Raw genomic sequence first — 17,299 nt, forward strand, 5'->3', positions numbered from 1 at the left:
CCTTTCTTGTCCCATGCTGATATACAGTCGTTTCATCAAAACTTCGCCCAGCTAAGGAGGAAAAAATGATCTACTCATGTCATGCCATGTTGAGGAAATATAAAATGGAGACAAAGTCAAAATAATATCTATGGTTTCTGAAGTTTAGTTATTTTATTAATAAAAAGTACAATAATCAAACATAACAAGTTTACTTAGTACCAAAGCACACACCCTGCCTGGATGCCACAGAGGGAGAGTCCCATTAAGTTAGAACCGAGTAACCTCTAAGTGACCATGCTATCTGAGGCAATTCTTGATTACCTCCAACTGCATAACAGGCTTGTATATAAGAGTTCATGATCCTAGTTTCAAAGCCATGTTTATGGAACAAGAACTAGTATAAAATAGAGAGAAAATGGGGTGGTGCTCTAAAGCACTGAAATAACGAGGCACAAACTTAAGAGTTATAGATAGAGACTAAAGCTTATATACTGTTCTGTAATTTCTTTAAACAAAATAACAATGGAAAAACATTAAATCAATCCCTTCACTGCAGGCTTCTTTCCCCTACACAAAATAGAAGTCACTTTCTGGGACTGCTCTCCTGCTGGGGCCTCCTGCCAAAAAACAGGGATGGACAACACTAGGTATTCTCTTCCTCTTTTTATTCAGAAATATGATGAAAACAGCACTGCATACAACATAGTTCAAAAAGTAATGTCCACCACAACTACTTGTACTGACCCTGGGAAATATCTACTGGGAAGTGGAGCTTCTTAACAGTTAACAAAATAGCCTCTCTCCCCCTGCCCCTGACCCACTACCAGAAAATGAAATGGAAGGTGAAATCAGTGTTTAAGAATCAAAGAAATACCCTGCCACTGGTATAAATTGTATCCTTTTCCATCCCACTCCCACTCCAACCACCCCACCCCACCCCACTTATCTCCTGCCTATACTGTTCAGAGGACAATAAGTCAGGAAAGATAAAATGTAACTGGTGAAGTTGAACTGGCCAATTTCTGAAGGGCTCTGGGAAATTGCCTTTGTGCTTCTGACAGGGTAACATGTAATGTGGTCCAGGCAGAGTGCGGAAAGGGGAAGAAAACAGTTTTTGAAGCAACATATTTTGCCTGCCTATCCCTTTAGGCCCTAATATGTTTTGAATCTGCAAACATATGAGAATCCTATAGTTAGTAATGAAAAGAATGTAAGGAAAGTAAGAGGAAGAGAGGAAATAATATTGCTTCCAGTGACCATTCTTCAATTATTCTTGTTACTGATTCAAATTTAGCTCTTTATCACCCATAATTCATAATCCTCCCCATTTTCTAAGGTAAATGTAGGGTACTATAATTATCATCATAGTAATGATCATAAGACTTTGTTATTCATTTAAGGATCTGCTATCATTTTTGCCAACACACATTAATAAGAATCCTCACAACATTCCTGTGAGGTAGATATTTAGAGCCCCATTTTATAGATGGGTTAACTGAGGCACAGAGAGGTGATGTGACTTGCCTAGAGTCAGCCATGTGAGAGATGGGAAAATAGAGAAGAGAGGTAACTTAGGGTAGCACTCTTATTGTCAGACAGCCATATTTCTCCATGAGGATAGTGCTAAGTGTATCTTTAAATTGGGCACACCCATTTTCTTCTATGTCCACATCTCTATATCGGTATTAGCATTGTGGAGCATCAATAATTTCCCTTGGTTTATTTAAGGTTAGGTTAATTCCCAGTGGTTTGATTCTTGAGATAATGTTTTGGGGGCAGGACAGACCCCCAAGTTCCTGGAACTCAGATCATAGAAATCCCTATTCCTGAATTTTGAAAATCACTTTGTTTCAAAGAGCTGTTGAAGTTTTAAAAATGTTACTATCATATACATGAGCATTGTGTTCTAGTTGTTACCCACAAGTTAACCATTCAGATACCGCTACACATGTATACTGGAATTGAACAATTAAGTAAATAAAAGTCAGAGTGTGGCAGCCAGGTTTCTTACTGTTTGAGTGGGAAGTTATAGGTAAGCAAATGGAGAAGGCTAGAATGATCCATTTGGTAATGGATTGGAGTTGGAGACATCAGTATGAATTCACAGCTTAATAAAGATGTGGATGATTACATATAGAAATATTCATAGATATGTGTGTATATATGTGTATATATATATATATATATACACATGAGTTAGTGTACACACATATATTTCCTTGCTCTGTCAGCTGAGATGGCCTAGAAACAACAACACCCCAGTAGGAACAAGTATACCTAATGCCCAGATCTGTTTCTAATACAGTTCTCCATTAAAAGGAACCAGGACACTTAAAGAAATGGCTGATTATAGGAATGGGCCAAAAACTATACAAGATGATCCTGGAGCATTTCATAGTGCCAGAAAATAAGTATATGCTAAAAAAAATGATGAGGGTATGACAAAATGACTTGGGAGTCAATCCAAAAAAGTGTCCAATGGCCAGTACTGGAACAATTTGAGCAAACAAAATAGTTTTACTGGATTATAGCTCAAAGTATAAAATAAATATCCATGAATCCATACTAATACAAGTAAATTATTGCATAAATAAATAAATGAGGGAGAAGAGACAAATCTCCCATAGATAATTTCAAATAATTTTTTGTAGATATTCACACTCAAGGATGTGGTACATAACTCACAACTCCTTAAGTGTGGGTTGCACATAGTGACTTCATTCCAAAGAGTACAGTATGGAATATAGGGGAAGGGGTGTGGAGAGTACAGGAGAAAGCTGACAAACACTATATCAGCCAGGTGATCAAGTTTAACATCAAGAAAATAAGTATATGCTAATATGATGTGATGTTATATAAGTTATGTTAATATGATGTGATGAAAATAGCAGTTTACCTCTATGGTCTTTCTCCCAAAACCAATAACTTCAGTTTTATCATGATAAAAACATCAGACAAATCTCAATTGAGGGACATACTCCTCAAAACTCTCAATGCCATAGGAAACAAGGAAAATCTGAGAAACTGTCAAAACCAAGAGAAGCCTAAGGATATATGACTATTTAATGTAATGTAATATCTTGAATTGGATGCTGGAACAGAAAAAGGATATTAGGTAAAAATTAAGGAAATCTGAATAAAGTTTAGACTTTACTTAATAATAATGTATCAATATTACTTCACTAATTATAACAAATATGCCATATTAATGAAAGTTGTTAATAATAGGGAAAACTGGATGTGGGACAAAGGGAAACTCTCTGTACAATATTCACAATTTTTCTGTAAATCTAAAACTGTTCTAAAATGAAAATTTTATTTAAAAAGAAGTTAGTCTCAAAAACCTTTCTGTCTTGCCCACAATTCACTCCACTTAATCTACCAAACCAGTTCACATTCCTCAGTTTTTCCTAAATTTTCCAGTCATAATTATCAATACTTATGTTGAGCACTGTATATAATTATATATACACATATAATTGAACATAATACTTATGTTCAACTGCCAATCATCTACTGATGGAGGAAGTCCACTGCAACAAATCCCAGGATGTTATACAACCCAATCAAACAGGGCCATTTTCCATGCCCCAGGCAACTGTCCACACAATGGTGCTTTGCTGGTGTGAGCACAGCATATTCAATTAATCCTAAATGTTATCTAAGAGAGACAGTTCCTTTTAATCCCACTATTAGCAAAATTCTATGTACTTTTAGTGCAGTACTGTATTGTACTGTATTTGAATCCCTCTACTCTATGAAATACTATTAATAAATTTTGACATATTTCTTAACGAATATGTAAATGATTGGAATAATTTTATCATTATTTGGAGGAGAGAGGGAATTAAGAATAGAATTAGAATTGTTTCCTGACGGTAGACAATTAATAAAACATTTAACAAAGTCCCTCATTGCAGAAAAAGTTTTGAATAAAAGCTTAGTGATGTCAGGGATACCAATATTTGGAATTTTAATTTGATCATCTTAGTACAAAGAGCATGTTTGATAGCTTTTATTTATTAATAGATTATATGCTCCAATGCAAAAGATCCTGAGGTCTAAGGGCTCAGGATAGTTATGAACTCTGGAAAAGGGAGTCTCAGGATTCAAAGTCTAGAGAAAATGGGTAAGTCCTTGGACTCTACTGTGAAACACCATGTCAATTACTCAATTATAAGCTTAAACCAATGTATGATGGTAATTCACATTTAGCAATCTGTCTTAGAGCTACATAGAAGTTCCCTGTAATGGACTGGCCCTCCGTATGTTCTAGTGCTTTAATAATTAGTCTACAGTGTGGAACTTGCACACCAAAAGTCAGGGAAAAGTCTATATCAAAATAACAATAATAGTAAAAATCCATGTGTCATTGTGAAAAATACAGGCAGTCCTTGAATTTATGAGGGTTTACGGTCTGGAAAGACATTGTATGTTGAAATGAGGTAAATAAAATCTGAGATATTATAGAAAGTGTTAGAAGAGAAAAATTGTGCACCTAATGTTATATGTCAATGACCCCAAGAATATTTTACTTACTATGTAATCATCCATGAATGATTTTGTGACTGGTCTAAAGTTTTCTGAAGCATAACATATAAAATTGGACAAATACTGCAACCAATCATGTAAAGTTTTCTTTAATTTGTTTTAATAACATGATCCCCGGGAGAATGGGTGTGCAGGTCTATTAAGTCCTCAAGGAAACATCTGGGGATTCTGACCTGTATTTATCTCATCTGTAAAATATCAATGATGGGTAGTACTAAATGGTTAATAGGAACCCTTATTGGTGCTAGAATTCTATCATTTAGTCAGAATGGATGGCCTTTGGAGAGGTAGTAATCTAAAGTGTTCAAGCAGGGACTGGTTGAATATCTGCCAGGGAAAAGGGGTTCAATATGAAGACAACCTTTAGGAGAGAGGCTGAGTCCAAAGTTAAGTGATGCAAACTTCCCCCTCCTCCTGGAGAGAGGAAATATGCCATGTGGAGGTAGATCTGATGTCCAGGGCCTGGAACACAGCATTTTATGTCCCAGAGACTATTATGAAATAGTCGGAATGGGTAATCAAATGTGTATATTATGCAATGTGCAATAATGGCTAAAAGAAATGGCTTAAGTGCACATAGCAGTTGCAAAACATCAAATTGCTTTTTGTACTTCAGTTTTTACTAAAAGCCTCTTATATTCCATTTGAAACACAGGAATGCATGCTAATAATGCCACAGAATAAACAAATATTTTTCTTACAACCCCTCACCTTTCTATAAATGGCCCCAGTGTGTGATTTCTCAACATGCAATATGCTTATAACAGTTGCTTAATGTAAACAAAAGATAAACAGTACAGGTGCAGCCCCTCAAGACACTGTCTGAACAGGCTGCCATTTGAATGAGGTTTGTGATCACAGCACACTTAGAATACTATCCAAATGAAAGCCCCACTCTATTTGTTTTCAGGATCATCCTGGTTCTGCTTGTTCTTGTCACTGCCCAACATACTCTCCTGGAACACTTTTCATCCTACTGGCATGTTGATGTGTGCTTTGACTACTTGTCCAAATTTTACCTAACAAACAATGTGATTGTGCTGTAAAATCTTTAATTCTGAAGGAGGAAGGAGAGGAAGAAGGAGAAAGACAAGAAGATCCCCTCATTCCCTTCCATGGACTTAAGGAGCAGAAGCACCAGCACTATCTGAAAACCAAACTGTAAGAACAAATAGCATTGAATTTAAAAAACCTTTGAGTTTTGTGTGGGACTCAGCTTATTCACTGAGCATGTGTCTTATACTCAGGACCCAAATCCAATGTAAATGCTACCAACCAACTATATTGTTATGCCTTCTTCCATCTAGGAACTTAGAAAAAGTCATTTTAAAACATTACCAACCACTTTTAAGCACTGATTCAAAAACAATGTATATATGGATAAGAATTCTAGAAAACAAGAGGAAAAAAATCAGGAAAAAAAGCAGCGTATGCTTGTTCACAGCCTTGAGTTTGATTCCTGTTTTGTTATTATAGGAAAAATGTTCTATCACAGATCATGGGTGCTGCACTTTTATTCAACCCATGTAGAGGTTGAGAAAACTGGGGACTGGATAGTGAAGAGGTGAAGATGGAATATAAGGAGCCCCCATGGGAAGCCAGATATCTTTTCCTCTAGTCTCATCAACCTGGCTCGGTGAGCTGCTCTAACCCCATCTTAGAGGCAAGCTGAAATCAAAGAGGAAAAGATGGTCACGACCTCAGCTCATATACAGGAATGAGACCAGAGCAACTCTTCTAGTGTGGACTGTGCTGCTCACATGGTGTCATGGCGACGGCGGTGCAGGGACAGGTGGTCAGAACGAGAGAAGCTACGGTTGCAGTCTGTGCACCTGAAGGGCTTGATGCCCGTGTGCTTGCGGAAATGGCGGGTGAGCTCATCTGAGCGAGCAAATTTCCAGGAGCAGCCATCCCAGGTGCATTTATAAGGCTTCTCTCCTAAAAAAGAGAATATGCGAAAACAAACAAACAAACAAAAAACAAAAAAACAAACAAAAAGAAAACAAGAGGAGTCAGAGAAGAGATGTTTGGATACTGAAGAGGTAACAGAGTACATAACCTTTTATCAAGGCTTTGGTCAAAAAGGTGAGGCAATCACTTTGAAGATATACTCTCTTTCACCTTCACAGAAGTCCTAAAGAGAAGCTGACATGGTAGAGTGGAAGGCACATAGGTGCTGGCTCAAACAGGCTTTCGCTTGAATCCTGGCTCTACTACATACTAGCTGTGTGACGTTAATTAAGTCACTTCTCCCTGGCTGGGTCTCCGTTTTATCATCTCCAAAGATGATAAAAAATATATGCAGGGTTGTTTGACCCATTTTCTTTTATGAATACAGGTTGTAAATGATAAAACTGGGATCCAAACCGAGATCTTTGACATTTTCTACTGTACCACTGTATTAACCATATCCTCTCTTCTAACACATACCAACAAATAGTGTAAAATAGAATCATACACACAGGAAGAATCTATTATTCACTAGAATTAGCCCTCAGCTCAGGCTACAGGGCTTCTGTGTAAGGTCAGAAATTCAAGGACATGGAATGGGGTGAGGAGAAACATCAAGTCAAATTTTTTGAAATAATTCCATACTCAGTATCCCCAGTTGCATTCAGATTCTATGGAATATAATGCTCTGGATAAAAAGATGTGATAGATATCTCCATTCATCTATTGATGGATGACTAAGTTATTTTCACATCTTGGCTATTGTAAATAATGATGCAATGAACATGGGGTGCAACTATCTTTTTGAATTAGTGTTCTCAATTTCTTTGGATAAATACCCAAAGGTGGGATTGCTGGGTCATACGGTAGTTCTATTTTAAAATTTTTGAGGAACCTCCATACTATTTTCCATAGTGGCTGCACTAGTTTACAATCCTGTCAATTTTTTTAAATAAAAAGGTAAGAAGCTGTATGAGCAAAAATAAACTGTGGTTAAGCCTAGGTCGTAGAATTAGGGTAATGTTTGTTTTCTTTTTTTATTTAAGTATAGTTGGGATACAACAATGTTATATTAGTTTCAGATATACAACACAGTGCTTCAAGATTTATATACCTTACAATGTGATCACCATGCTAAGTCTAGTAACCATCTGTTTGTTTACTTCTTTAAAAAATTTTTTATTAGTTTATTAGGTTAACAATTGTTAGTAAAGTTACATAGATTTCAGGTGTACAATTCTGTGATACATCATCTATGTATCACATTGTGTCTTTACCACCCAGATGTTTGTTTTCTTCTTAATGCGTTTCTACATTTCCTATCTTGTACAATGAACATGTATTATTTTATAATAATGAACAAGCAATAATGCAGACTAAAAATGCATTGGTATTCTAATGGTCTTTCTACCTGTGGCTCTTTCTCTCCTTCTTTTGTATAAATTCCCCAGGGCATTTAATTTTATGCTGTTCTAAATTCTAGTAGAAATCTGTTTTGCACACACTTATTGCTTAACTTACTGCTCAACTTATTGCTCATCACCTACCAATCCTCCCAAGTGTTTAGTAATTAACTGTACAGTTTCAAAAAATCAGCAACAAAATGGAATTCCCTCTTATTCAGTTTTGGACCATACACAGGCAATCATTTTGAGGACTAATGATTTCAATTACTGATCATGTCAATATTCATAAATTGCTGCATTAGCTGTTAAAAGGATAAGATAAAGTTGTATACATTAAGATGAAAAGATAGCCAGTGAAATATTATCAAATGTAAAGGGAAAGCTACTAAATGGCTACACACACACACACACACACACACACACACACACACACACACACCAGACAAAGGAAAATGGGTCTAAAAGACTACACTGCAAATTATTAACAGTGGGAAGAAGAATGAAACTGTAGATGGTGTTAAGAGTGTGTAAATGGTATTTTCACTTTTGGGTGTATATAATTCTATCGATATCCACACCTCCCAACTGTTGCATTTCCATAAATTGTGTTGCAATCTCTCAAAATTTTCTCCTGAGAATTCCTATATTCTCTACACTCAAATGAAGAAAATTTGACTTACAAAGCAGTGACATCCTGTGGCGATCAAAGTTCATTGCGCTGTGTACACGAATTCAGCATGGAGACCAATACTCCTATTTCAAAAGTAGTTACCTTTTATTATAATTGAACAAGCTCCAGTGTGTGCCAATGCACTTTATCAAATACAGTTTATGACTTACCTCAACATATCATCTAAATTGAAGAACAAAACACACACAGGGAAACTAATTCAAAATATAAACTATAAATATAAGAGTGATATAAGTTCCAAGGCTAGCTAATAATTTGTGAGGTAATGTGAAAGCATTGTACTGGAGGTATGGATAAGTTTTAGATGGGTAGAGCAGAAGGCAAAAAGCAACCCAGTCAGTTTGGGGGCATGAGCTAGTGAGGCAATATAGTGAACAATGCATACTCTGAAGCGTTAGGTACCTTTACAGAAGTGCTGTGAGATAACCCATTATAAAGGGTCAGACTAAGAATTTGGATTTTTGCATAAAAGCCAGTGACATAACAAAGAGGGAAGCAGTTAGAGTAGTCTGCATCAGGTATAGGCAAATGGGGATGCACTGAATATAAAAAGAGATTAAAGACAACAAAATAGACTAAAAGTTAGTTTGCTCTTTGCTAAAATCATGTTCTTATTATTAACAATGTCAATGATAAAATCCTCTTTCCTCCCATGACAGAGAGCTCCCACAACCCTCTCCCTCCTGGGTCACAAATGCCTACAGGCAATGGTGGGGGGAGTAGGTAACACTGAAAAATTTTGAACTCAAGAGAGACTTGGGAGATTTCCAGTCAAGAGGGTGGAGTAGGTGAAAGCTGTGCTTACCTCCTTTCATGAATACACCAAAATTACAACTAAACTATGGAAAACCAATCATTTCCTGAAGTCTAGCTGAACCAAAGTTCTACTGCTGAGGACATACAGAAGAAACCACCTCGAGACTCCATCGAGAGATGGAGATGAAGAATGAGCTAGCCCCACACCTGTGTGTGGCAGTTAAATATTCGGAGGGATATCAGCTGAAGAGGTCCCCCCCAGAGGAGCGAAGGGTGCAAGTCCCATATAAAGCTCCCCAGCCCAGGGTTCCAGTGCCAAGAAGACAAGTCCCCACAACTTATGGCTGTAAAAACCAGCAAAGATTGTGGCTGGGTGAGATGAAGGATGGCTAGAGTCCCAGGTGGTCCCCTTAAAGGTACCACACATGGACTTACTTGCTGATGGACTCACTCACTCTGAGCTCTAGCACTGGGGCACAACTTGAAAAGTGCCAGGAACATACAGGGATGAACTGAGTTGTCTGGCTTCAGAGTGAAGGCTGGAGGGTCAACTTTATCCCAGATAGAAGTGCTGGCAGAATCCATTGTTTCCTTGTTGAGCCCTCCCCCATCTAGGTGTGAAGAAGCAGGTGGCTGCCATATCTGAGACTCCATGAGGTGGCTGCCATATCTGAGATTCCACGAACCTAGCTAACACTGTTCATCCATCCCACCCTGGTGATTTCCTGAGACTGGGTACCACCCAACTTGCAGGCCCACCCAAGTTGGTTCCAGTGGATTTTTTATACAAATAACCTGTTTGGGCTCATCTTGTGGAATTTCCTAAAATCTCTCTCAGATTCAGAAACCCCAAAGAAGCAGCTTTTGTCTTTGGCATGTTCTGTATCACTTGCTGAGCAGCCTGAAGCCCGGCAGTAATGCAGCCAGCCTAGGTTCCAACTTGGCCTCTTGAGGCAATTCTAAGCCTAGCAAAGGCAGCAGACAACTACAAATTGCTTTGTGGTTCATTCCAGGTAGACCCGGCATGGCACAGACTGCAGTTGAACATGGCCTACATTGGGTGCTCTTGAGGAGGCCCTGGGGCTGGCACATTCAGTGGTCAGCTTCAGACCCAGCCCCGGCAGCTTCCAAGGGTGACAGACCCAAAGGGCAAACTGGGCAGGCACCAGTTCTCTGCTAAAGCAAATCCTGCTCTCTAGGGATAGCCCCTGCACAATAGCTCCTCCACTGTGAGCATGACCTGTCTTCACAATCAATCAGCCCAAGGGTCAGTCCCTCCCAGTGACATACAAACAGCAACCAAGGCTCAACCACAACAGGAGGACACACACAACCCACACAAGGGACACATCTGGAGCACCTGGTTCAGGCGACCAGGCAGACTGCCACTGGGCCTCACAGAACACCTACTACATAAGGCCACTCTACTAAGACCAGGATAATTAGCAGTCCTACTGAATACATAGAAACAAACACAGGGAGACAGCCAAAATGGGGAGATAAAGAAACATGTGCCAAATGAAAGAACAGAACAAAGCTCGAGAAAAAGAACTAAACAAAATGGAGACAAGCAATCTGCTAGACACAGAGTTCAAAACACTGATTATGAGGATGCTCAATGAACTTAGGGGAGGAGTAGATGAACTCAGTGAGAACTGGGGAACAGTGACTTGGGGGCATTAAGGATATATGGGGAGAGACTGATTTGTGTGGCTTTGGGGCAAGGAATGGAGAGATAATCGCTTTTTTTCACTCTGTTGGGTCCTCCTCCCATGCCGCCAGCAGGTGGGGGCCAACTTTCCTGTGATGAGCTTTCCCTCCATGCCCATGGCCAAATCTGATTTTGAATTGGTCTAGTGAGCTCCACTGTCTCCACCATGATGACTCCTTGGGACCTTGCACCACATAGCTTGCTCAATGCTGGAGGCATTTTATTGGTGAGCATCCAGCCCATTGCATTCTTTCTTGGACAACTTTTGGGTGTTCATGGGCTCCAGGTGGGTGGTAGCTGGCCACAAAGTATGCTCTGAGAGTTAGCTGTGAAGGTCTATGCTAAGCACTGGCACCAAATCAGAATCTACATTAACTTGGTGAACAAAACTTGTCCCACCCTGGTGACTCCCTGAGACCCTGCCTCATCCAACTCATGTACCACAAGAGGCATTATCAACCCGTGAACCTTATGAGAGTTGGCAGGTGGCAGCAGACCTCAGGTGTTCTGGCTTTTTGTTGGGCTACACCAGGCCTGGTACTGGTGGCAGCCATCCTCAGTTTGCAGCGCAGCATCTCCCACGCGCCTACAGGCTATACACAGGGAGTGACCATCCAGGATTGCTTGTTAGCTCCTACCAGGTAGTCCTTGGCCAGTCATAAGCAGTGGATGACCTGGGCTGGCATTGGAGTCCCTCCCAAGTGGCCCAGGAACCAACATACTTGGAAGTTGGCTTTGATCTACACCAGAGCACCACCCAACTAGTCCCACAAATGGCATTCCTAAAGAGCGGTCTCTACAGGCACCAGAGCCCACTGGGGCAAATTGTGTTCCATGGGGTAAGCCCCCACATAGCATCCCGTAAAATGTGGAAGCAGCCAAAACCGAGAGCCAGTCAACCTGAGTATCAATCCCACCCACTGATGTGCCATAGCAATCAAGCCTCAACTATAACAGGAGAGAATGCACAACCCACACAAGAGACACCCCTGGAACACCCAGCACAGATGACCACAGAGACTGTGCCACTGGGCTCCATAGGGCACCTACAACATAAGGTTGTCCTGTGGTGTCCAAGACTAGTACATATAGCAGATCTACCTAATACATAGAAACAAAAACAGAGAGACAGCCAAAATGAGAAAACAAAGAAATACATCTCAAATGAAATAACAGAAGAAAACTCCAGAAAAAGAACTAAAGGAAACATCCTACCAGAGACACAGTTCAAAACACTGGTTATAAGGATGCTCAAGGAACTTAGTGAGACCTTCAACAAAAAGAGAGCAAGCATTAAAAAAAGACATAGCAACCTTAAAAAAGGACCAGTCAGAAGTGAAGAATAAAATATCTGAAATGAAGAATGAACTAGAAGAAATCACCAGCAGATTAGATGAAGCAGAGAACTGAATCAGCAATTTGGAAGACAGGGTAGCAGAAAACACCCAATTGGAACAGCAAAAAGAAAACAGAATAAAAAAAAAATGAGGATTGTTTAAGAGACTCCTCGGACAACATCAAGCATACCAACATTCGCATCATAGGGGTACCAGAAGGAGAAGAGAGAAAACATGGAATTGAAAACTTATCTGAAAAAATAACAACTGAAAACTTTCCTAACCTGCTGAAAGAATCAGATACAAAACCAGGAAGTGCAGAGAGTCCCACACAAGATGAATGCAAATAGGCCCACACCAAGACACATCACAATTAAAATGGCAAAGGTTAAAGACAAAGAGAGAATCCTAAAAGCAGCAAGAGAAATGCAACTAGTTATTTACAAGGGACTTCCCATAGGATTGTCAGCTGATTTTTCAACAGAACCTTTGTAAGCCAGAAGGGATTGGCACAAAATAGTCAAAGTGATGAAAACAAAGGGCCTACAATCAAGATTACTCTACCCAGCAAAGCTATCATTTAGAATTGAAGAGATGAATAGCTCCCAAGACAAGAAAAAGCTAAAAAAGTCATCACCACCAAACCAGTATTACAAGAAATCTTTAAACAACTTCTTTAAGAAGAAAAAGAAAAAAGATAAAAAATATGAAGCTGAATAATAATGAATGTCAACTATAATTTTATATATATTCACAGGATGTGGAGTACCATATAGGGAATAGAGTCAGTGGAATTGTAAGAGCTATATACAATGTCAGGTGTAGTAGATTGGGAGAGGGGGGTTATCATTTTGTGAGGGGTATAAATGTCGAACTATTACATTATTTTGTACAGCTGAAATTAATTTTTTAAAAAACGTGTATAGAAAAAAATCTACAAGATAACAATGAGGAGTTCTGTGGTCTTGTGGTTTGGTGCCAGCAGCTGTGCATCCAAGGGGTCTGGAAAAGAAAATTACTTTGACATTTGAAAGATAAGTTATCCTAGAGGCATAAAGGCTGCAATGAACAGGCCGAGTTAAGGTAAAGACTGACCTTTGTTAAGGGAGCTCTTGGCCTTGGATATGACTACCCAGCATGCCCTGTCCAGTTAGGAATTTATGATCAGACCATCTTGTGCTGTTACTTTCAGTCACTGAGCTTGTCAGGCAAGCCATGTAGGCCCCTGAGCATGCTGGGTCTACTCTGTCACCTCTTTTAAAAATTGACCCTGGATGTGGTAATGATGAAATCTGTGACAACTTTTTTATTCCTTTAAAAGGGTTTCACTCATTTCTCATATTTAAGAAACACTGTTTATTTAAGAAACACTGTTATAGTATCTTGGGTTGTTTATATTTTTTTCAGTTACTAAAGAATATGGGAATTAAACATCTTAGTTCCACTACTTAAAAAATATGAATAATAAAGTGGCAATAACTACATATCTATCAACAATCACTTTCAATGTAACTGGATTAAGTGCTCCAATCAAAAGACATAGGGTGGCTGAATGGATAAGAAAACAAAACCCTTACATATGATGCCTATGAGAGACTCACTTTAGATAGAAAGACACAGAGAGACTGAAAGTAAAGGGATAGGAAAATATATTTCATGAAAATGGAAACAAACAAACAAAGACTGAAATAGCAATACTTATACCAGACAAAATAGACTTTAAAACAAAGGGTATAACAAGAGACAGGGAAAGACCCAGTCATCCCAATTCTGTGTATTTATACAAATAAGTCCAAAATGCTACTTCAAGGGAATGTGTGCATCCATATAGTCATTGCAGCATTGTTTACAATGGCCAACATGTGGAAAAGGTCTGCATGTCCATCAATGGATAAATGGATACAGAGGAGGTGGTAGATATATACAATGGAATATTGCTTAGCCATGGAAGGGAATGTATACTTGCCATCTGCTGCCAAATGGATGAACATGGATGTTATTATGCAGAGTGGAGTTTATCAGACAGAGGAAGACAGATGCAATATGACTTCCCTTATATGTGGAACATAAAGAACCAAATCAATAAAAAAAACTGAAAAAACAGAAATAAAGAATACATTAGAGAATTACATTATAAAAACAGTGGCATGAGGTGAGCCTCTTGAAATCTCCCATAGAATTTACAACAAATTGAACAGCTATAATTCCACAAAAGATGCCTTGTGCAGTAGATACAAAAGACTGAGATGTGAAATTGAAATGATCGGAACTATATATAACTTTACTAACAATTATCACCCCAACACGCTATAATTTAAAAAAAGAAAAAGAAACGATGTAAAGATGTGCGAATTGGATGAGCAGGTAAGGAGGGGAGTGAAGAGTGTGGACACATGGGATGCAGTGCAAGCCGCAGAGTGCAGATGGAGCTCGGAGATCCAAGCTCCTGACATTCCGAAGCTATCACAGTCACAGGACAGGGAAGAATTCAGACTGCTAGTGCTCTGCTTTTGGCACACAGTACCGCCTGAGGAACCAACATATAAAACGGCTGAACTCAAAGCTCATGGCAAAGACCTTGGAGCAAACAGTGAAGGAAGAAGGGTGAAAACGGAGGTTTAAGCCCTCACTGCCAAGCAGAGTATGGAAAGCATAGGCGCAGAGCCTAGCGGATCCCTCCCTACCCTCCCAGAACTCACCCCATTAAGACCCGCCCAGGGCTAGAAGCAGAACGGTAGCAGTGCCAGATAAAAAGAATAGAATATTGGTAGTTCTGAGAACTACGGCCCAGCAGATATGGACTGGCGTCCCAACTAGCTCCAGCAAGGGGGAGAGAGCTTTGGTGCAGGATTGGCTGTGCTGGTGGTGGCCACCATTGTTTTGGGCCACCTCTCACCATCCACACTGTCTCTGTTCCCACCAATCTGGGCAAATACCTGTAGGAGTAACAGATCTGCTGAAACACACAGGATTTGAAACTATTGCAGGAAGAGCTTTGGAACTTTAGAAGCTCTCCACATACCCTCACGGAGGAATCACCCTGAGACCCAGGTGACCTGTTCACAGAGGAGAAGCCCACCTTCCAAGGAATTCCCTCAATGTGTGAGCCTGAACAGTGCAGAAAAAATAAAACACTACAGCGTGAGAGACCAATGGAATAGAATTGAAAATTCAGAAATAAAACCACATAAATAGGGAAAGACAAATTTTGACAAAGACGCTAAAAATAAAATGGAGGAAAGACAACCTCTTCAATAAATGGTGCTGTGAGAATTGGATAGCCACGTGCAAAATAATGAAACTGGACTGCTATCTGTCACCATGTACCAAAATTAATTCAAAATGGATCAAAGACTTAAGCATAAGACCTGACACAATAAACTGCATAGAAGAAAACATAGGTACTAAACTTATGGACCTTGGGTTCAAAGAGAATTTTATGAATTTGACTCCAAAGGCAATGGAAGTAAAAGCTAAAATAAACAAATGGGACTATATGAAACTTAAAAGCTTCTGCACCGCAAAAGAAACCTTCGACAAAATAAAGAGGCAACCAACTGAATGGGAGAAGATTTTTGCAAACAGTTCCTCTGATAAGGGGCTAATATCCAAAATATACAAAGAACTCATGAAACTCAACAACAAACAAACAGCCCAATTGCAAAATGGGCAGAGGACCTGAAGAGACATTTCTCCAAAGAGGACATACAAATGGCAAATAGACATATGAAAAAATGCTCAACATCACTAATCATCAGAGAAATGCAAATGAAAACCACAATGAGATATCACCTCACCCCAGTCATAATGGCTTTCATCAACAAGACATATAGTAACAAGTGTTGGAGAGGCTGTGGAGAAAAAGGAACATTCATACACTGTTGGTGGGAATGCAGACTGGTGCAGCCACTATGGAAGGCAGTGTGGAGGTTCCTCAAGAAATTACGAATAGAATTACCATATGACCCAGCAATCGCTCTCCTGGGTATCTACCCAAAAAATCTGAAAGCATTTCTCTATAGAGACACGTGTACTCCAATGTTCATTGCAGCTTTGTTTACGGTGGCCAAGACATGGGAAGAACCAAAATGTCCTTCGATAGATGAATGGATAAAGAAGTTATGGTATATATACACAATGGAATACTATTCGGCGTTAAGGAAAGATGATATAGGAACATTTGTGACAACATGGATGGATATTGAGAGTATAATGCTAAGTGAAATAAGTCAGACAGAAAAAGCAGAGAACCCTATGATTTCACTGATATGTGCTATATAAACCAAAAACAACAAAAGAACAAGACAAACAAATGAGAAACAAAAACTCATAGACACAGACAATAGTTTAGTGGTTACCAGAGGGTAAGTGGGTGGGGGGGGGTCATGAGGGTAAGGGGGATCAAATATATGGTGATGGAAGGAGAACTGACTCTGGGTGGTGAACACACAATGGGATTTATAGACGATGTAATACAGAATTGTACACCTGAAATCTATGTAAATTTACTAACAATTGTCACCCCAATAAATTTAAAAATAATAAAAAAAAGAAAACCCTAAAGACTCCACCAAAAAGCTATTAGAAACAATCAATGAATACAGTAAATTTGCTGGCTACAAAATCAATGTTCAAAAGTCCATTGCTTTCCTATATACCAACAATGAAATCTCAGAAAAGAAATAGAAAAAATAATTCCTTTTGCAATTGAAGCAAAAAAAATAAAATAGTTAGGAATAAACTTAAGCAAGGATGTGAAAGATTTATATGCTGAAAACTACAAGACATTTTTGAAAGAAATTGAAGAAGACACAAAGAAATGAAAAGACATTCCGTGAGCAAGGATGGGAAGAATCAACATAGTTAAAATGGCCATATTACCCAAAGCAATATACAGATTTAATGAAATCCCCAT

The 17,299-nt window shown here is 39.0% G+C and overlaps 1 protein-coding gene across 4 annotated transcripts in view; it reads right to left on the reverse strand.

The window, feature by feature from the left end:
* KLF8 (KLF transcription factor 8) overlaps positions 1-17,299 on the reverse strand; it is a 261,686-nt gene that overhangs the window by 11,451 nt on the left and 232,936 nt on the right. For 2 of the 4 annotated variants that reach the window (XM_081042620.1, XM_081042623.1), the window contains exon 7: positions 6,294-6,471. In XM_081042620.1, the coding sequence (XP_080898746.1) occupies positions 6,294-6,471 (178 nt within the window). Of the gene's footprint in view, positions 1-6,167; positions 6,472-17,299 lie in introns of those variants that run through there. The other 2 variants (XM_081042621.1, XR_013992940.1) reach the window with 2 other exon arrangements.

Source organism: Rhinolophus hipposideros (assembly GCF_964194185.1).
Source record: "Rhinolophus hipposideros genome assembly, chromosome: X".
Taxonomy (NCBI): Eukaryota; Metazoa; Chordata; class Mammalia; order Chiroptera; family Rhinolophidae; genus Rhinolophus; species Rhinolophus hipposideros.